Below are 23,169 nucleotides of genomic sequence, written 5' to 3'. Positions count from 1 at the left end.
TGGAGCCCTTCTGGAATACTCATAGAGTATTATCAGATTTTCCAAGAACAAACAAAGACTAAATAAACTAATGAACTCTGACACAGAAACCCCAAAGGGCTTTGCAGTGTTTTCATTAAAATCCTGAGATCCATAACATTACTTAACAGGATCTATAAAATCATGGCACGTATACTAACTCAAAGGGTGACAGTAATGTGGCCCTCACCATACCAGCATGGGCAAAGATAGATTGATTATACAGACTGTGTGATCATAGAGCTATAATAACCAGAGCACACGTTCTAAAATTGAGAAGTGCTGTACGTCATTCTACTCCTAAAAAGCACTTGACACAGTGAACCATCATTACTTATTCAAAATTATGAAGGCAGTGGGTTTTCCACAACATTTTCTCAATTGTAATACTCAGAATATTAAGCTAAAGTTCATCCAGAATCCTAATAAATGGCCAATCAACAAGAAAAATTTAATTGCAGTAGTTCAGTAAGGCAAGGCTGTGCAGTGTCAATGGCTATGTTCATCATCACATTAAAAATTCTGCTAGCCGTTCTGGCACAAAAGTTATGAGGACCAAATATAAATGCTCAAAATATCACACGTAGGGCATATGATGAGATGTGGGTTTCATTGTTATGTATTACAGTGAAGTAGAGAAGCCTTAACAAATCATTGACCAACACAAACTGCTGTCAGAACCAAAGTCAAATAAATCAAAATCAGATATTATGAATACCAGACATAACACCTATGCAAAACTCACGACAACTAAAGGTGGTCTTCCATATAAAAATATTAGGTATAACTACAGATCCAACATAAAGCACAAAAATCCTTGCAAGTATATGAGTAAGCGTACATGAGGACTACGTAAGGAAAATCAACAAACTTCAGAGGGTATCATTGGGAAATATGTACATCATTTCAAAAATCATCTATGTAGTCCAAGTGTTACCCACTCCTTGAGACACTGATGGCTATCAGTATTTATGTCGGTCATAGGTCACTTCTTACTCTAACCAACAGAAACATTTTTGAAGTTAAATTTGATACTATAATGCTCCCTGCAGAAAATGATGGAACAAACCTCGTGGATGTCAGTATCAAGTCCACTGCTATATGTATAATAATGTCTAAGCTATGGAAGAGATTATTCAATAACTTAAAATCTCACTTTCTCAAAGAAATTATTCCTGTCAATGTGAACCACCTATAAATAGTCAACATGTCCTAACAAAATTTTCCAATCTCAAACATTTTTTTATCAAATTGTTGGATATTATGATAGCAATTTGCCTGGCACCTCTTGGCACAACACAATGCTGTTGAAGATTCTTTATGCAATGATGTTTCAAGATTACACATGTGATATATCCTTATTTATTATGAGCAAGCAATCATGGAAAATATATGCATCAAACCAACCCCATCAACAGTAATTCCTGAAGAAGCAATGCTACAAGCAGGAGACGTGGTCCATTATACGTTACAAATGTTACATGAAGAAAGTTTTTAAAACTGAAGAGTTAATTACATTCTATGAACAGGATGAAAAAATGTTTTCAATGAATTTGCATATGATTGTAAAGATTCTTCAGAAGCTTATGAGCTAGAGAAGAAAAAGGCAAATCTGTACAAGGACAAAATTCTACTGGATCATGAAACAAAACTTATCAATGTATTTCAGGCTTGTCTAGGCAGGACCCTAAAAACCTTAAACATTCCGAGTAATTGTCAAAATGGGAAAAACATGTCAAGACTGATGGAACCATTGCTTACAAATATTTGATTCTTGACCAAAGACTTACAATCACTTTGAGGTAACTCAGCAGAACTAACAACTAGTTATGACCCAGAACTTGCAGCAGTGCACTTGATTCGCTGCAAGGCAATTTGAAAATACTGATTTCAAAGCCTCCAACAGGTAGGCTCAGAAGTTCAAACAGAGGCATTGGATTCATCAAAGAAAAATTATTAATCCTGGTTGCTGCTGAAGATTTTTGAATCCAGGCTTGTGATCTCACAGCTAACTTTGATCCCAATCTTGTCATTAATATGGACCAAACAAGTGTAAAAAGCATTTGTTTATAATTAATCAAAGGAGAGATCTTCATCTGAAGTATATTTTTGTTTATTCATTTATCTTTTATTCAGGGTGCCAGTACCAATCAACTTTTGATGCAACTCTGATGATTAAAAGATCAAAGTTGGTGCTAGAGGAAAGGTTGAATATGAATGATGTCATGCATTACTATACCGAAACATACTACATCACACTATCAGAAAAACTGTTGTCTCAGGTCTTTTTTGTCTATAAGGAACAACAGCTTCATTTGGACATAGGATTAAAAAATCAGACAACAAGTATCTCAAGTAATACTGAAACATCACAATCACATCACTAAATTCTGGAAGTCGACTAGAGAGCTGTATAAAGCATTTTTTAATCAATGATGTAAAGCCATATCTAAAACAGGAAAGGTTTCTCTTACTGACTGAATCTTTGGGCGGACAAGCTGATACTATGTTGTACAACAAACTTTTTCAAAATAATAGGCATCTGCGTACTTACACCACACAAGTAATTCCACCAAAATACATCTCATTAGTATGGGCTTGTGGCATGTATTTCCACCATTAAGTAAAAAATCCATAACATCTGTGAAGTGAAATCAAATGATACAGAAGACTGCATAAGAATTCATTCTATTGTTCTTCACCAGCCATCCTCTCCAAGAAAAGAGAAAAAGGAATAATGACATTGCTGTTTGTGAAATTCATGTTTATTCACATATTGGAGCTTTACAGTCTGCTGAAAAGTCAGAATACATTATCATAAAATGCAATCCATGAATCTACAACAGACTGGCATCAGGCTTGCAGTAATGTGTGTCTGTCCAAAGACAATTTTTGAAAACAGGAATGATCTGCAATTTTTTACCAGTTTATATAATGCTTTGTTGCTCCAGCAACACCCAATGCACTGTTGTTGAAGGGGAATAAATTCCTTTGAAACAGCTATATAAAATAGTGCAGGTAACCCATTAGGTACAGTTATCTTTAGCCTGTTGAGTGAATTTAGCTGATTTCCTATTCCGAGATCCTTTATCTCAATACATGTCATTTCAGCATTTATGTAATGGTTGAGAAGAGGTGCTGTAGTATGATCTTCCTCTGTGAAACAATTATGAAAGACCAGATTCATTATTATCAGCACTGAGTGACTAAATAAATGATTTTCATCCATTTACTGACATTAACAATGGCTGAAAGACCTTTGGATCTTTTATCAGATTGGTAGGCACAGTTTTCCAATTCATTGAACACTTCTTACATTGCTCTGCTTAACATCATTTTAGCTTCAACCAGCTTTTATTTATCAGTTATGGTTTTAACTTTATTTACAGATATAATTTAAAACTCTGATGAAACTCTTTACAGTTTCATACTAACTTTTCATCATTACTATTGAACCACAGTGTGTCTTTTCCATACCTCACAACCTTATTTGACACATATGTATCTGCTGTATCCTAGAGATACTGTGACCTCCCACAGTACAGTCATGTATGCGGGGTTGCCTTATCAGCAGTCACAAGCAGCATAATCACAACACAGGCTTACAGATAGTGTCAATTCTGTTAGAAGATGCCAATGTGGTTGCACTATTTTAAAATGTGTACACTGAACAAGAACATGTTAGTGTTATTCCACTTGTTGGCTATTTAAGGGGCTGCAAGGTCCAATGACTGTTAGTTGTCTGAATTAACTGCGAGTTACCTATGAGTTGTATACATGTGTCACTGAGAGTTCTACAGTGCTCTATGAGTGTCTATTTGCTGGAGGACACCCTGAAAGGCAGCACCCCTTGAATGAACTTAGATTTGGGGATGAGTAAAGCTGCTTTGTTTAAGACTTCATGTCTAAATGGTAATTAGTGGACACGTGTGTTTTACGTTAATACTCTTCGTATGAGCTAGACTGTGCTTACTGTACTTACAACAAACATAGTGACTCTTATTCAATTCTGTCACTCAGTAGTCATGTAGCCACTTTGACAAACTGGGGCAAAAGATTTTATAAATCATATTACACAATACTCTTGAATTTTATTCACTGGTACTCCTCATGCAGCCGTAGAGATGAATGTCTGGTGTAACCTGTTCAGATAATTTGCAATCTGTTATTTGTCGCATTTGCTAAGTACAACTTTTCTCTCTTTTCTTGGTATTGCTGTTGAACTCTGTGAAGTCTGGTGGCACAAAAGTCTTACAATCACTAATAGAGAAGTTTATATTTGTTAGTCACCAAGATATCTAATACAGGGTTGGACAAAAATATGGAAACACCAAAAACACAGCACATAACCATGCTTGATAAGGGGTAAGAAACCTGTTGGCGTTCCAAACACCTTCCAGTCATCTTGGAACAGATAAATACAGGTTCTGCATGGTTTTTTGGGGAATCATATACAATCCCTCCTGTAAAATAGTAGTAAGTTCAGGTAAAAATGATGGAGATGGATAACAGTCACACACGCTTCTCTCCAATGTACAGTAGACCAGAAAGTCTCAATGGTATCGATATACGGTGATTGCAGTGGCCAGGGGAGATGCAAGATTTCATTCTCAAAAAACTAGTCCCAGACAGTGTGAACAGGAGCTCTGTCAACTTGGAACACTGCAACACCATTGGGGAACAAACATTGTGCCATGGGATGGACCAGATCAGACAGAATGGCCACATAATCCTCGGCAGCAGTGCAACCTCATGGAGTAACCATGGGACCCATGAAATATCATGATATACTTGCCCAAATCCTCACTGAACCCTTGCCATGTATTACTCTTGGGATGTAAACTTGACTAGAAGCTGGAAACAGTGTGAAACAAGAATTGTTCAACTCAGTTACTTTTTTCCATTGCACCACAGTCCAAATTTTATGTCTTCAGCACCACATTTTCCTGTTAAGGGCATTTTCGTCACTGATGAGTGGTTTTAGAATTCCAGCTCACTCTGCAAGTCCCTGTTTATGAAGCTCCCTTTATGTTGTTTTTGTGCTGACAGGATTTGTGAGTGTGACATTCAATTCTGCAGAGACTTTTGCAACTGTTCTCCTCATATTTTTTGTCACAATCTCTTCAATAACCAGCTGTTATGAACATACTATCATCTGCATTGTGACATAGTGGATCATGTTCTTTGGATTACGTTCTTTGCCTTTCCTAATTGTAATATAATCTATGATACAAAGCACCATCCAATCTGGCTTCCTTGGTTATGGAAGCATCCACCATCCAAGCAACAACAATTTGCTCAAGGTCAGATTCACTTAGCTCCAACATGATGGAGTCACAGCTACACAGAACATTGTTATGACCATGACTGACACTTGAGAACATTGTACAGGTGTGATGCAGGGTCAAATACAACAGCACAACCTGCAGGCATGGCTAGCATCTGCATTTATGTTCAGACAAGTATTTCTCATGATGTTTCTCTACTTTTGTCCAACTGCTGCATGTTACACTCACAAGCAGATTCTCTAGTTGACTGCTGAAGGTAATTTTCAGGAAACAAATTAACAAAAATGTCACATAAATCCTGGAAGCCATTTTAATCATGCAAGTCTGTCAATGAATAGATAGCAAGTCTAAAGGTCACAAATCTTATGAACAGTATTCTCCAAGTTTTCTCTAAGGCATTCTAACACTGTAGCTCCAGTTTTTAGTGGCTTACAGGAGCAGCATATTCCTGTTAAAAACTGCAGTTCCTGACTTTTCTAATACAGTGCACAGAACTGTTAAATCAATTTTTCAGTTATTTACTGTTTTACTTAGTTATAGTTGCACTGCTTATACAAAAGTAGCCTGTATCACATTTTAGACAAGAAGTAAAAGAACAACATACATGAAAATTTTGTTTTCATTCCATACTATGATGAATTACTCAAATTTCTTCTTTTAAAAAGAAAGATGCAGAGTTTATTGAGTGGAAATGATTAACTATTTGAAGTCAGTGGAAGTGGCTAAAATGTAGTCAACACACTCAAAACTTTGAATAAAATTTCACAATATTGCTTACCATCCCAGTCAGAAACTGTGTTGTACAGAACCTTGTAGCCAAGTAGAATACCATTGACATTATCTGCTGCTATAGGCAACCATGTTACAAGTATGCTTTGTGACGATGTACTGGTGCATTTAAGATTTCCAGGAGGTAATTCTGGAACTAAGATTATTACAAAATTTTAAAACAATTTCAGTCAGAGAGAGGTCTGAAAATTGTGAATTTTATCTAGTTTACTAAATTAAAAATACTATGATTATTCAAAATTATGCATTCTGTATTGCATTAAAGCACTTATTCAGCAACTTACTCAATATATGAGATTTCAGCGCCTACCAAGCAGTAATGGAGTAAGTAGATTATTTTTAATGATCTGTATCTTAATATCTAGAATTCAATAGTCCCTCATTGAAATGGAGAGCAAATATAAGAAAACTATTGTTGCATGATGAGGATTATCACATTCGTACTGTTACTTGTAGTGTATTTGGTACTGATAGGTTTCTGTGTTAATAATATAATGCAAATGAAGTTTGGAGAGAATGAATGATGCAAAATGGAAGTGAGTAGTTGGCAGATACAAAACTAAATAGTTGGTAGACGCAGACGAATTGTTTTTACGTCACTGGATAGGTATACCAAGTTTGTGAACGGAGAGGAAGAGAAAAAGTGCAGTGAAAGAAACAGTGAATCAACAGTGAAACACACACACACACAATGGGGTGGGTTGGGGAGGGGGGGTGAGTGAGTGATCACTTGGATGAACATTGATGGCAATGGGAAAGACCGGACATGAGGAAGCCAAAAGAAACAAAATACAACCTGAGAGAAAATTTGTTACACTTCTGACAGGGAGTGCACTGCAAATCAAGACATCAAGGAAGGGGGTTTAAGGAAGCTCACTGTAAGTCCAGCCTTACATGACCTCACGTTGTGGCTTTACTAATACTATTTATTACACAGTATGTGATGAATGTTGAGGGTGATTGCCACACGCAGAATACTGGTACCAAAAACTTACATGATTTAATGTAATCCCATTGTAGCTGTACAAAACACAGAAGTATCAGGTGAGAAAACTATGATTTTAAAAATTCATTAGAAAGATCAACAAGTTTCTATTAAAATTTAGTATTAATAAATAGATGAGGCAAAGGACATGGTTGCCTTGGAATTAAATGAATTATTGTACTTGTAGTGTTCTGGTATTACACATCAGTAAACATTACTCATGAAGAGTTGGAAAAATGCATCTCATATATGGGGTCACTGAATGCAGTGAAAAAGTGCTATAGTGGTGCTATAATGACATGCTCACTTGGTGACAGTAAGCACATAACATACTTTTACATCTGTCTGTGAGCTGTTGGAATACTCTGTATTTTGTGTTGTATATTTTGGTAATAGCATATTACAGGCTTTTTCACTGTTGTGATGTATATTTACCAAAGAAAAGATAATTGGGATAAGATACTGGACAAATTATAATTACAATATTATTTTATATGGAACCACACACAAAAATTCCTGAATAACATCCAAAATTTTGTCAATGGAGTTCAGGTTCACCCTGTATATGCATATTAATAAACTTATTGATATTTTTCATGGCTTGCCTGCCCTCTGAGGCCCCTACAGTAATAAATATTCACAATACACATTTAGTCGTAGAAGATATTATGGAGAAAGCAGTATGCATGACTCCAGAACCTAATTGTAACAGGGGAGGAAAGGGGAGGAAGAAGCATAAAGTTAGTAAAAACAAGATACTAAGTAAAAGAAAATAACTCATTACTTTTAATAAGCAGTATGTAACCACACAGTTATATCTTCACATGGTTGTACTCGTAATATATCATCTACAAATGCTGCAGAATAAAAGTTAATCCAAAATTAAATTAAATTATAAACTTACCATCTTCTTCAGTAAAAACTGCGACTCCTAAGCTCTGAGGCCCTGCACCTGCACTGTTGTATGCTTGAACAAATATAACATACTCTGTAAATTTCTGAAGACCTGTAAGGAGGATTCTCAGCTCGGCACCTGGGAGAACTTCATATGTTTTATAATGGAATGGTTCAGATGAGTTACTTGTTCGGTAACCAATGTAGTAACCAATTATTTCTCCATGTTGATATTGATCACGTGGTGGCTATAAATTAAGAAATAGATTACAAAACACATTAAATACAAAAACAAATAGTAAAAGGACAGAGATGTTAATTTATAAGTTCGAGGTAACAATTTAAGAAAAACTATTTATGAAAATTGGCTGAACAAATTTTGAACTCACTAGGGGGAAAAAAGGAAAAGAGAGCATTATATTTCAAATACAAAATGGGAGTGCAAACAATGGAAAATCTAGGATGGAATGTAACAATATAATGAAAAGGATAGTTGCTACTACTCACCATATAGCAAAGACGCTCAGTCGCAAAAAGGCACAGCAAAAAGACTGTCAGAAAATTAGCTTTTGGCCTACAAGGCCTTTATCAAAAATAGGCAAAACACACACACACACACACACACACACACACACACACACACACACACACACACACGCAACTACTGTCTCTGGCAGCTGGAGCCAGACTGCGCTTGATACGGGCAAGTCTTCAGGTCCAGATTGTATACCGATTAGGTTCCTTTGAGCTTACGCTGATGCAATAGCTCATATACTACCGCTCACTCACCGATAGATCTTTACCTACAGATTGGAAAATTGCGGAGGTTGCACCAGTGTTTAAGAAGAGTAGTAGGAGTAATCAATCGAACTACAAACCTATATCATTGACGTCGATTTGCAGTAGGGTTTTGGATCATATACTGTATTCAAACATTATGAATCACCTCGAAGGGAACAATCTATTGATACATAATCAGCATGGTTTCAGAAAACATCGTTCTTGTGCAACAGAGCTAGCTCTTTATTCCCACGAAGTAATGGCCGCTATTGACAGGGGACCTCAAGTTGATTCCGTATTTCTAGATTTCCGGAAAGCTTTTGACACCATTCCTCACAAGTGACTTCTAATCAAGCTGCGGGCCTATGGGATATCATCTCAGTTGTGCGACTGGATTCGTGATTTCCTGTCAGGAAGGTCGCAGTTCGTAGTAAAAGATGGCAAATCATCGAGTAAAACTAAAGTGATATCAGGTGTTCCCCAGGGAAGCGTCCTGGGACCTCTGCTGTTCCTGATCTATATAAATGACCTGGGTGACAATCTGAGCAGTTCTCTTAGGTTGTTCGCAGATAACGCTGTAATTTAACGTCTAGTAAGGTCATCCGAAGACCAGTTTCAGTTTGAAAGTGATTTAGAAAAGATTGCTGTATGGTGTGGCAGGTGGCAGTTGACGCTAAATAACGAAAAGTGTGAGGTGATCCACATGAGTTCCAAGAGAAATCCGTTGGAATTCGATTACTCGATAAATAGAACAATTCTCAAGGCTGTCAATTCAAGTAAGTACCTGGGTGTTAAAATTACGAACAAATTCAGTTGGAAAGACCTCATAGATAATATTGTGGGGAAGGCGAGCCAAAGGTTGCATTTCATTGGCAGGACACTTAGAAGATGGAACATGTCCACTAAAGAGACAGCTTACACTATACTCGTTCGTCCTCTGTTGGAATATTGCTGCACGGTCTGGGATCCTTACCAGGTGGGATTGACGAAGGACATCGAAAGGGTGCAAAAAGGGCAGCTCGTTTTGTATTATCACGTAATAGGGGAGAGAGTGTGGCAGATATGATACACGAGTTGGGATGGAAGTCATTACAGCAAAGACGTTTTTCGTCGCGGCGAGTACTTTTTATGAAATTTCAGTCACCAACTTTCTCTTCCGGATGCGAAAATATTTTGTTGAGCCCAACCTACATAGTTAGGAATGATCATCAAAATAAAATAAGAGAAATCAGAGCTCGAACAGAAAGGTTTCGGTGTTCGTTTTTCCCACGCGCTGTTCGGGAGTGGAGTGGTGGAGAGATAGCATGAGTGTGGTTCGATGAAACCTCTGCCAGGCACAGAGTAGACATGTAGATGTAGATGTAGTGACAACTGTTATGATTTGTTGTATTAGATAGAGTGAAATAAAGCAGAACCAGTCATTATAAACAGGTTAGATCTTGAAAATATGATTGCCAGAAGACAAGTTTAATCAGGTATGACACTTTTACCTAAGTTGTGCAAAAAATGGGATTGTTGTTTCCAAAATGTGGTTAGATAATCACATTTATTGATGTAGTAGTGATATTATTTTAATTTTTGTTAAAATACATTCGTTCAAAAATTATTTCTATCAGGCTCAGCCACAATGTTTATTAATGTTGTTTCTGTTATAATACCAACCTACATGTTTTGTGTGATCATTTACACATTCTAAGGCAAAATGTAGACAAGAAACCTAACACACCAAACAAAACACTATGTGGAAAGCAGAGGACCTTGTCACATGGACACAGTTATTTTGTAGAACAGTGGACAGGTGTATGTATTTTAGTAATGTGCAAGGATTCTCCTACAAGATTAACAGAATAGTGGGAACATTATCTTTCAAATAGCATTGCTTCGTTTTTTTAATGTGGATACCATTCATGATAAATGTGGTTGAAACTAACCAAAAAAGCTTCATGGTGAAATAAACAGTTCTAAGTATGTTTATTTCCATTTGGATTATATACTTGGATCAACAGTTGTTGCAGGGATTGGCAGCTGATTCTCAACATAAAAAATATAGCATACGGCACTTTAATGGATAGAAAGGCACTTTATTGAATGATTACATGATTTTAGAACAGGCACTGGGAGCAGTTACATCCATTAAACTCCTGAGAGTATATGTATGGAGTGATTTAATATTGAATGGACTCCTAAAACTAGTCATAGAAAAGGTAGAAGCCAGACTGAAATTAACCAGGAGAATCCACAAGAAATGTAGTCCAGTCACAAATAATGCAACATGAAAAACCTTTGTTCAAGCAGTACTTGAGTATTACTCGTCCCATAACCATACCAGAGAAATTCGTTAGAAGAAATAGAGACGATCCAAAGAAGAGCAGAACATTTAATATCAGGTTCATTTAGTAAGTATGAAAGTGTCACAGATATTAGCATCCAGCTCCAGTAGCAGATGCACATTATGGTGTGGTTTATGTTAAAATAAAATGAGCATATGTTCTTTGAAGAGTCAAGTAATGTATTACCTCCTCCTATGTGCATATCGTGAAGATAAAATTAGAGAGATTAAAGCTCAACAGGCACCATTAGGGGCTGGAAGAGGAAAGGGTGGAAAATGACAGTGGTGCACAAAATAGCCTCTGCCATACGCCATAATGTAGCTTTTGTAATAAAGGTGTACATACAAGAGGTCCGCAAACAGGGTGTTTCACTCATTTATGCTTGCTCGAGCCCACTGAGCTTGGCATGGCTTTCTCAAGTACAAATATTCGAAGCAAGGAGGCTGTGATTGAATGAGGCACCATGCGCAGGGCAGAGGCCACTGGGTCTGGCGCACTTGCCTCATTGCTGTTGCGCCTCATTTTAATAGCAGCTATGTGTGTCTGCAGGGTGATGTCCCTTCTGACATGTTCCCATAAGCAGATGAATCTATTGTCAAATCAACTTAGTTATGCTGTAGATGCATATTCCTGTATGGTAGTGTCTAACAGTGACACCATTATGATTCATAAGAGAAAATAGTGTGGTTTAGCCAATAAGGAAAACTATATAACTACCAATTTTTGTAACATTGCTGTTTGTTATAACACTATCTGCATTACTGGCTCACATGTACATACATGAACTTGGGCCTCTAGCAAATTAGAAATCTAACAAGAACAAAATTGTCTCCAAATTATTCCCTGTTGTCATAATTACAATGAATAGACTCAATTCAGATCAAGTTTGTGTCGTCTGCCCGAGATATTGTATCAAACCACAATGGAATTTCTTTTGCTATTCACATTTGAGTATGGAAGAAAAGACTTTTTTTTCGCTAAATTTGACAGTTTGGGAAAGAGACTAGGGTTACACTATCACTTCTCAAACAGATCTTCATTGTCAAGAGTATACATTCGGGTTAAATAAAAGTTAGCTTTGTGGGCAGATTGAGTGTGGCATACCTACAGCCTACTCATTCTGAAAACAGAGACTTCATTTTCTTGGCTGACGAGTGCAGATGGCATTCTCTCAACAGTCAGAAATAAATATTTACAAATATAACAAAAACAGTGTAAGATATTACTGCCAAGTTATAATTTTGTTCTAACTTATCAGAAACACATTTCATCACATACTCAGTATGCAGTATTTAAAATCTCACCAATATCAGAAACAGACATCATTTCCAATAATCGGAAGGGAGACTACAGAATTGTTACTATTCTGTGCAATGTCCGAATTTTGACTTACTCATCTGTGAGATGGAGACAGCACTGTTTCAGCACTCATAGTATCAGCAGTTAATAGATGTTAACAGATGATAATACAACTGTTGTAACGCACTGCCAAAATATCAGTAACACTGAAACCAGCTTTGCAATTAAGCAAAATTTTCATTTTCTGGACATGCAGTGTGTCTATAGCAATTTCATCATATGTATCTCTGCACAATGTCTTTTCAGTTTGTACACCCATGACAAAACAAACTGAATTGTTGGGAAATTTTCAGCTCCCAAGTTTCCAGTTGCATCTTTGAATGACTCTAAAAATTTCAATAGTTCTTTTGCAGTGTTGTTGTTATAACCAGTAAGTTTTTCAGAGATGCCTCTGTCTGGAAGCAGTTCCATGATTTTGTCATACTGTCTTATTACATAGTGTACCATTCTAAACAAGCTGTTCCACTTACTCTCCATTTCTTGCTTCAAGCTTATCTGTATCCAATTCTCATCAACAGTATTCTTCATGAAACTGACACTATCTGTAGCAGCATAAGTCATGGAGTAAACCACTCTAAGCCCATTTATCAAATAATTGTCAACCAACATGTGTTTCTGGATTGTATTCAAATCATGTGTAATGCATACATAATGCTGAAAGGATTGCAGTGCATTATATATATTACTGTCTTCATCAGTGGCAAATGAAATCACATTAAGATGCTGGGGATTTACTCCTAATAGTTTGAATAATGTTTCCTCAATGTAGCTCAAAATAAATTCATCACTTGTTTTCCCTCAGAAAAGTGAGCTGTACCAGTACCATATTTCGCAGTGCCTTAGCCTGATAAGCAAAGTGCGCAATACTGTACGGGCAATATATTTTCCAATTTGTATCGGTCCATATATCCACTACACATCCACATGCATTCATGTCTATTGCCTGGATAATATTGAGCATCAAACTCACTCATATTTTATTGGTTTGTCTTTCAGTGCTTTTTGCTACAATCATAGGATGAGGCAAAATGTTGGAAATGTCTACATGTGACAATTCTGAACCAACATTTGCAAGCATGAAATCCTACACCTAATGTTAAAGTAAATAGATGAAGGTCTCCAACTCACAACTCTATGCACCTTTGTATTTACTACAGCTTTCACTGAAACTGCTGATGCTTCATAAACTTATATTTGTCGTATTCTGCAGAAAAGTGTCTTCAGATGTGTGATGGCTGCTGTGTAAGACAGGAGAGCAGAGCACGTGCCACAGCACATATAGCCGACATCTTTATCAGTTATTAATGAAAGTCTTTCCCAGACATTGTTACAACTGTCATTTTCCATGCTCAGGATATATTATTTTGAATTATTTTTTTCTTTTATACTCTCCTTCATCTCGCATTCATGTGCCATGCTCCTACAGCTGGCAAACTGTGCTTGGGTAACTATAGTTGACAAAGGGGCAATTCGAGTGCATGGCACTCGAACAAGCATCATGGAAGTTGCCCTCTCAGTTCACATATACTGAGCAATTTGAGTGAGCATAAACACCAGTTGCAGACCTCTAGTAGCTACATATTGCCTTTTGCATTTAAAATATTTGTGTGTGTGTGTGTGTGTGTGTGTGTGTGTGTGTGTGTTTGTGTTAGTTTCTAGGTTTTGTAATCACTGCAAATTAATGGATGCTCTATATTTTGCAACTGAGCTCTTGCACATATATCAATGCCACAAACATGTGAATAAATGGATCACATTGAGGGAATTTTAATAATGTTGCATTCATCGTGACTATGACATATAATTCAGTTAAAAGAATGCATTTTCAATTCAAAAAAAGGATACTTCAATATAAAACCTTATGAGCCTTTTAAAGGACCATTTTGAATTTAGGTTGTTTGTAAACTAATGTTGAAACTATAGATACATAATTACAGTGTTTTAATCAAACAGTGGAAAATCCAGGATGGAATGTAACAATATTACAAAAAGGAAAGTTGCTACTCACCAGATAGCGGAGATGCGGAGTTGCAGACAGGCACAACAAAAAAAACTGTCACAAGTATAGCTTTCGGCCATGACTGCAGTCTCAGGGAACAGAAACCACTCTGCAAGCAGCAGCACCAGTGGGTGATACAAGTGGCGAGTGGGTGGGGGTAAGGAGGAGGCTAGGGCAGGGAGGGGAAGGAATAGTAGTGTGGTGTGGGTCGCAGACAGTGAAGTGCTGCACGTTAGACAGAGGGCAGTGGAGATGCAGGGTGGGGGGCGGAGGGGGGGGGGGGGGGGGGGGTTTGGGGGGGCGAAGTACAGGAAAAGGAGAGAAGTATATGACTGGGTGTGATGGAGGAATGACGGCTGTGTAGTGCTGGAGTTGGAAGAGGCCAGGAGGGCTAGGGGAATGTAGGATGTATTGCAGGGAAAGTTTCCACCTGCATGATTCTGAAAAGCTGGTGTTGGTGGAAAGGATCCATATCGCACAGGATGTGAAGCAATCATTGAAATGAAGGATGTCATGTTTGACTGCATTTCAGCTAGAGGGTAGTTTACTTGTTTCTTGGCCACAGTTTGTCGATGGCCATTCATGGGGACAGACATGCCCACATTGAATGCAGCACAGTGGTTGCAGCTTAGCTTGTATGTTTCACAGGTAACCCTACCTTTGACAGGATAAGTGAGTTGGTGACCTGACTGGAGTAGGTGGTGGTCTGTCCATATCAAACCTACTAACCACCAGCAATACATCCAGTTCAACAGCGGTTCCATACAGCCTAGCCACCCATGGTCATTGCATCTGCAGTGATGACTGGCTCCTCTTGAAATATACCAAAGGTCTCACTGAAGCCTACATAGACCATAAGTTATCTCCCAACCTTGCACAGAAACATATCTCCCACACATTATCTTTCCAGTCTCCCACCACCTCTCAAAGTCCCACCATCCAGCCACAGAGGAGCTTTCCCCTCATAACTCAGTACCACCCAGGACTGGACAACTGGATTATGTTCTCTGTCAGGGTTTTGACTACCTTTTATCATGCCCTGAAATGATAAATGTCCTGCCCACTACCCTTCCCATCCCTCCCACAGTGGTATTCCACCATCCACCAAACCTACTCAATGTACTTGTCCATCCTTCCACAACCCCTGCTCCCACCCTCTTACCTCATAGATCATACCCTGTAATAGACCTAGATGCAATCATCCTCCCACCACTACCTACTCCAGTCCAGTGACAAACATCACCAAGGCAGGGCTACCAGTGAAAGCAGTAATGTGACCTACAAGCTAAGCTCAACCACTGTGCTGCATTCTATGTGTGCATGACAACCAACAAGCTGTCTATCCACATGAATGGCCACTGACAAACTGTGGCCAAGAAACAAGTGGACCATCCCGTTGCTGAACACGCTGCGAAATATGACATCTTTCATTTCAATGACTGCTTCACAGTCTGTGCTATATTGATCTCTCCCACCAACACCAGCTTTTCTGAATTGTGCAGGTGGGAACTTTCCCTGCAATACATCCTACATTCCCATAACCATCCTGGCCTCAACCTTCATTAGTCATTGTCCTCACTCGTCCAGCCTCTTCCCTCTTCCCATTTCAACATTACACAGCTGTCATTCCTCCATCACATCCAGTCTTTCTACTTCTCCTTCACTCCCCCCCCCCCCGCCCCCACCTCTCCACTGCCCTCCATCTAATCTGCAGCACTTCACTGTCCACCACCCCCACCATACTACGCTCCCCCCTCCCCCACCACCCCAGTCTCCTCCTTACCCCCACCAAGTTGCCACTCTCTTCATGCACTGGTGCTGCTGCTCACTGTGTGGTTTCAGTTGCCTGAGACTACTGTTGTGTGTGTGCATTTGTATTTGTGTGTGTGTGTGTGTGTGTGTGTGTGTGTGTGTGTGTGTGTGAGTTTTAACAGCTGCCATCTCTCCTTTTTTTTTTTTAAAAAAAAAAGCATATGTGCAGTAGTGATGATAACTCCTTTGTCCTGTATGGCCTTCAAAGACTCACACTACCTCCCAAACCTAGTCCACAGATTTTCTATGCCATCAATCCTCCCACCACCCCCAAGAATCAGCTGCAAAGGAACACCTTCCTCGTCGCCCAACATCACCCTGGACTGGAACAGCCAAACCATATCATTACCTCTCATCATGTCCTTCCCTCCTACAGTGGTGCCTTGTCACCCACCCAACTTACACAACATCCTAGTCCCCCACTATGTCACTCCCTCTCCCAGCCCCATGCCACAGGTATCATATCCTTGCGGTAAAACAAAGCGCAACACCTGCCCAATCAACCCACCCAATGATTCATACTCCAGTCCTGTCACAGGCTTATCATACCCCATGAGAGGCCCAGCCACCTGTGAAAGCAACCATGTCATCAACCAACTCTGCTGCAAACATTACACAGCTTTCTGTGTCAGTATGACTACCAACTGCTGTCCACAGGATGAATGGCCACTGCCAACCTATTGCCAAGAGCACAGCTGACCACGTAGTTGCACAACATGCAGCTGAGCGTATAGTGCTTCAATATAATTCATTCACAACATGAGACATCTAGATCCTTACCTCATATACCTGCTTCTGTGAACCACGCCAATGGGAGCTACCCTTGCAACACATCCTCTTTTCTCGTAATTTTCCTGGTGCCAGTCTCTGGTAACCGACTGTCCTCACACACCCCACCCAACAGTTTCTCCTTTCTCCATCTTGTCACCCCCTGCCCCCTCCCAGTTCACATCCAGACTTCACTTTTCCCCTCTGGCTCAGGCAACTGTGCATTGCATGCCTAGCCCATGCACCTGCCGCCCCTCTCTCCTGGATTCCTACCTGGCAAACTGGCTGCCTCCTCTTCCTGTCTCCCACTGCCTCTCTCTCCCTCAAACACCCCACCTGACACAACCTCCATCGCAACTGATACAATCTAGTCCACCTAGTGAAATGGAGCACTGGCACTGTGTGTCCACCAGCACACATGTGAAGCCCATGTGTGTGTGTGTGTGTGTGTGTGTGTGTGTGTGTGTGTGTGTGTGTGTTTGACACCAGCTCAAAAAAGGCTTAAAAGGCTTACTGTGAAAGGTAGAAAGTTTCCTTTTGTATATACCTATCCACGACTCAGGGTTTCTCCTTTTCAGTGAATGGTCTTCTTTAATCCAGAAGCATTTACAATAAACAACTTGGTTACAGAGTAATAGCTATAGACATTAAAAGAGGACATCGAATTACAGTTTGCATCAGATATAAAAATATTATCATCCTCCGCTACTGTAGGTTAATTTATTCACTTCATAACTAGTTTTGGAAAATTTATATCCATTACAATTGCTTTATTATTCATGGGACTGCACCTGATAATGGAATCTAGTTGTTTTGCTTATCATATTTGTCTTTAACACACTTGCGTAACAGGAAATTTACCTTCCAGCTTACATGAAGACTTTCTGAGCTGACAGCTCTGACTCTTATTTCTTGTGGTGCTTCTCCAGGAGCTTCTTCTGCAGTGGTTACTGTAATTGTATCACTAGCATTTGAAGATCCAAGACTGTTTCTTGCTGTAACTCTAAAATGGTAGCTATTAGCTGGCTGCAGTCCAGTGATACTCGCAAAAGTCTGATCACCCGGAACAGTCATCTGAGAAACATTCTTCTCCCATGCCACTACACAAGAAAACCAATGATTATGTCTGAAAAGGATGTTATTAACAAAATGAGCATATTAGCCTTTCAGAGGACTTTTAATACCCTAACTTACTGTGATAACCTTCAAAGCAGTTCTGCTTTTGGGATTTATCATATCCTTCTCTCATTAAAGAGATAGTATTGGCCATATGGACGTGCTCTCTCTCTCTCTCTCTCTCTCTCTCTCTCTCTCTCTCTCTCTCTCTCTCTCTCTCTCTCTCGCTCTTTCACATGCAAACATAGACACAAATCCTTCAGGAATTTTGCATAGTGACATACTCATTGGATCCTTTATATTCAATGTGCTTCATGCATAGATCTGAAATATTGTCAGCAGTGCAAAATTATTACCAAACAGTCAATGATAAAGATGTTTGTGTTGCAGAGTAAATTTAATCTATTGGTGTTATGATGTTTCTACTGCATTTTCTATCTGCCATGCCAAATCTTTAGCATTATGTTGCATTTACTGACTATTTGCTGTACGTATAGCACTTGCTGCCTTTGATTTCCCTGATTCTTAATTATATTTTTGCTCTATCTTTGGATGCTTTATTGCATTGAAAACTTAATCAAAGTAAAACTTGGGGCTTTAAACCTGACTGTCAAGTAAGAAATAATAACAACATGGAACTTAGCAAGTGTTTGTAAAATGTGGTCAGTGACAGTGCCTACTACAAGTAAAAAAAAAAAAAAAAAATAAAAAAAAATAAAAAAAAAATAAAATAAAATAAAATAAAATAAAATAAAATAAAAAATTGTAGAACTTGAAATTTATGAACCTTAAAACTCTACCATCTGGTGATCAAGATGTATGTGACAGGTAAAATGCCACCAGTCTTCAAGAAGAACATAATAATTCCAATCCCAAAGAAAACAGGTCTTGACAACTGTGAAAATTAGCAAACTATCAGCTTAATAAGTAATTGCTGCGAAATACTGACAGGAATTCTGTACAGACAAATGAAAAAGCTGATAAAAGCTGACCTCAGGGCAGATCAGATTGGATTCCATAGAAATGTTAGAATATGCAAGGTAATACTGACCTTATGACTTATCTTAGAAGATAGATTAAGGAAAGGCAAACCTACTTTTCTAGCATTTGTAGACTTAGAAAAAGCTTTTGACAATGCTGATTGGAATACAATCTTTCAAATTCTGAAGGTGACATGAGTCAAATACAGGAAGCAAAAGGCTATTTACAATTTGTACAGAAATCAGATGGCAGTAATAAGAGTCGAAGTGCATGAAATGGAAGCAGTGGTTGAGAAGGGAGTGAGACATATTTGTAGCCTATCCCTTATGTTACTCAATTTGTATGTTGAGCAAGCAGTAAAGGAAACAACAGAAAAATCTGCAGTAGGAATTAAAATCCATGGAAAATAAATAAAAACTTTGAGGTTTGCCGACGACATTGTAATTCTATCAGAGACAGCAAAGGTCCTGGAAGAGCAGCTGAACGGAATGGACAGTGTCTTGAAAGGAGGATGTAAGATGAACATCAACAAAAGCAAAATGAGGATAATGGAATGTAGTCTAATTAAATCAGGTGATGCCGAGGGAATTAGATTAGGGAATGAGAAGCTTAAGGTAGTAGATGAGTTTTGTTATTTGGGTAGCAAAATAACTGATGATGGTTGAAATAGAGAGGATGTAAAATGTGGACTGGCAATAGCAAGGAAAGCATTTCTGAGGAAGAGAAATTTGTTAACATTAAGTATAGATTTAAGTTTCAGGAAGTCCTCTCTGAAAGTATTTGTATGGAGTGTAGCCATGTATGGAAATGAAGTATGGATTATACATGGTTTAGACAAGAAGAGAATAGAAACTTTCAAAATATCATGCTACATAAGAATGCTGAAGATTATATGGGTTGATCATATAACTAATGAGGAGATACTGAATAGAATTGGGGAGAAGAGGAATTTGTGGCACATAGAACATGTTCTGCAGCATCAAGCCATCACCAATTTAGTATTGGAGGGAAGTGTGGAGGGTAATAATTGTAGAGGGAGACTAAGAGATGAATACACTGAGCAGATTCAGAAGGATGTAGGTTGTGGTAGTTACTCAGAGATGAAGAAGCTTGCACAGAACAGGGTAGCATGGAGAGCTGCATCAAACCAGTCTCTGGACTGAAGACCATAACAACAACAACAACAACATGGAGTAATTGTTGGATGAATAAAAGCTGTCACACTAAGAATCCAGATAAAACAATTTAGTTATTTACAAATGAATACTCTGCACAAGATAACCATACTTTTCTGAGAGAACAGAAATAAGTATGCTAACATCAAAACACCAATGGCTGCAAGTGTTCATGAACTACAGTGCTTGCACTGTCTTTGCTTATCTTCAACTGCTCTGCTCTCATTGTCAAAGACAGCCTGACCACCAATCACACTTGGGTCATTGCAAAATTGCATAATGCATTAACATGATGTTTTGCTTTAAATTACAGAAAACAGTGGCAGACACTCTTAGAATAATAGTGCAAGTGTATAGTGTTGAAACAGTGAGAAGAAAGTGTATGTCTCAGTGGTTTGAATGTTTTAGAGATGGAAAGGCTGATGCTGAGGATGAACCATATTCAGGTCAATATGTACAATCGCAGACAACATTGGATGAGTGTGATGATCAGCAGGTGCCTTTTAGAATGAGAGCAGAAGAGTTGAGGATATGCAAACACAGTGTAAGCACTATTGTTCATGAACATTTGCAGACATTGCAGACATCCAGCAATATGTGACCATGGTGCTTTGAGTGAATCACCAAGAAGTGTTTGCTGACAGTTTCGAACAACCAATGTCAGAGGTGTGTTGTGGCTAATGGTGATTACTTTGAAGGCAAGTAAAGGTCTTTTCTTTGTGGCTCTTGTTTTCTTTATTTTCAAAGACTGTTCACAAAACTTTTCAGATGTACTTTGGATGTTATATGACGTGTCAGGGCTATATGGATGATCATTCTTTGTTTCTGTTACCCAATAGTTATCATCAAATTGCACTTAAAATAATTCTTATCACAGGAAATGTGTATGTATTAAGTAAAGGTACAGTATGAATATCATCAGGAACATTTTAGCATGAAAACTTAACTAGTACTGTAATTTAGATTAGCAATTTTTTTTTAATTTATAGGTAACCGTCAGTCTCAACAATTAAAACTTTATTGTATCCCACACAATTTTTAACGACATTAAAACACATCTGGCTCATAATTAGCAACTTGTCATAGGAAAGCAAGAATACAATAAACAGAAGTGAAAATATTGCAAAATGTGGGAAAACTTGACCAAGACAAGGAATTGCAAATGTTATTAGAGCAGAACAAAAAATGCTACTCTTTTCAGAGTTGAGTTTTTGAGTGGTGTATAGGCATAAAAACGAGATCTGGAACATAGTAGCACAATGTATAATTTGTGTTCTCTTCCAGAATTCACTGCCACAAACATAAACACAGCTTCAATGTCACAGAGTGGTACTCTGAAACATATTGCCAGTTTATAAGCACAATAGGGCTCCAAGTGGATCACATGGATAATCTCTGTCTGTCTGTCTGTCTGTCTTTGTGTGTGTGTGTGTGTGTGTGTGTGTGTGTGCGTGCTTGTGTGTGTGTGTGTGTGTGTGTGTGTGTGTGTGTGTGTGTGTGTGTGTGTGTGTGTGTGTGTGTGTGTGTACTATGAAGAAGTTTATTCTCATCACTGGTGCATTTAAGGAAAACATTTATTAAATATCATTAGATATTTGTGTACCAACTATTCATTGTATCCAATAATCAATGAGCGACTATTTTTATTCGTTTATTTCTTTATATTCTACCAGCATTTCCTACTTCTGTATGAACATGATAATTTCATTGAATTATTCACAGAAGTGCCAAATGTGAAGTAGTGCAGAAAATAATTTTAAGGTATAATAATGAAATGTAAGCCAAAGTTTTTGTGGTATTAACATGCTCTGATGTGATTAATCAAAGAAGGTATTGTTTCTGTACAACTGTAGAACTAATGAATTGGCAACCAGGATCATTAGACTGCTGTTGGAATATATTGTTCAAGTGATATAATGGTGCCATTCCATTCATTTTTGACAAGCTTGAGCACAAGCAGTTTATATTATAGCTGTGCGTTCAAAAGGAAACTCAAATATGATAAGATGTGGAACGGTTTACCAACACATTAAGATTATAACAGCACTGAAGATTAATGTTGGAAGCTCTCATGACAATATGTCAGGTTAGGTGGTTAGTTTTATGATTAAAATGTCCAACAGTGAGACTAGTAGTAACCATTATGGATAATTCCCTGAACTTCTTGGCATCTAGACCAATCATTCCTAATCTTTGACCAGAAGCTTAAAACTATGTTGACTGAATAATCTTTCATCAGATCAAGAACAACATGAGAAAAAATTTCTCTGCAACAGGTATATTGTTTTTGACACTGGCATATCTGGCAATAAGCACTTTTTACTGAATGTTGCAATTACAACATTAAAGCCATGGATGACAAGGATTATAACACATAAGTATAACTGAGTCTACTAAGTCCTTATAGAGAGCTTCGTATGAGCAAGAAGTCTGTAATATGCTCTAATCCAAAAATATTACTAAGATACAGTAGTTAATAAATTTCAAAATAAATTTTGGATAACACACAGATTATGATCTTGTTATGAAATTCTTGTCTATTTTGTTGTAGGCTACTTATTTTTGTCTGCTGATGGACAAATAAAGTGAACCACTCCTTATTAAACATTTTATTAATTTTACAAATTTTTTGAACTTCTTTGTAAGATATGTGGTGATATGGTTTCTGGGTGGTCATCAATCATTACGGCAATGTTTAAGTGAGGGCCAAGATGTTCATCACAGATGTGTTTTTTATGTGCCTACAACATTAGTCTATCCAGAATTTCACTGAAACCTCTAGTGTGATTGTTTTGACAAGTTCTACAACATTTGCAGGTAATTTTCTGCACATGTTTTAGCAGCATAATCAGTCTCTTGATCCAACCAAACCTTA

At 38.1% G+C, this 23,169-nt stretch overlaps 1 protein-coding gene across 1 annotated transcript in view; it reads right to left on the bottom strand.

The window, feature by feature from the left end:
* Positions 1-23,169, bottom strand: part of LOC126335707 (Down syndrome cell adhesion molecule-like protein 1 homolog) — a 371,152-nt gene that overhangs the window by 81,890 nt on the left and 266,093 nt on the right. The window contains exons 11-13 of the mRNA XM_049999164.1: positions 17,884-18,122; positions 7,985-8,222; positions 6,085-6,231 (exon numbers count right to left, since the gene is read on the bottom strand). Of these exons, the coding sequence (XP_049855121.1) occupies positions 6,085-6,231; positions 7,985-8,222; positions 17,884-18,122 (624 nt within the window). The remainder of the gene's footprint in view (positions 1-6,084; positions 6,232-7,984; positions 8,223-17,883; positions 18,123-23,169) is intronic.

The sequence above is a fragment of the Schistocerca gregaria genome, chromosome 2 (assembly GCF_023897955.1).
Source record: "Schistocerca gregaria isolate iqSchGreg1 chromosome 2, iqSchGreg1.2, whole genome shotgun sequence".
Taxonomy (NCBI): domain Eukaryota; kingdom Metazoa; phylum Arthropoda; class Insecta; order Orthoptera; family Acrididae; genus Schistocerca; species Schistocerca gregaria.
The sequence above is the reverse complement of the archived record's forward strand: the minus strand, read 5'-3'. Positions and strand labels throughout refer to the sequence as shown.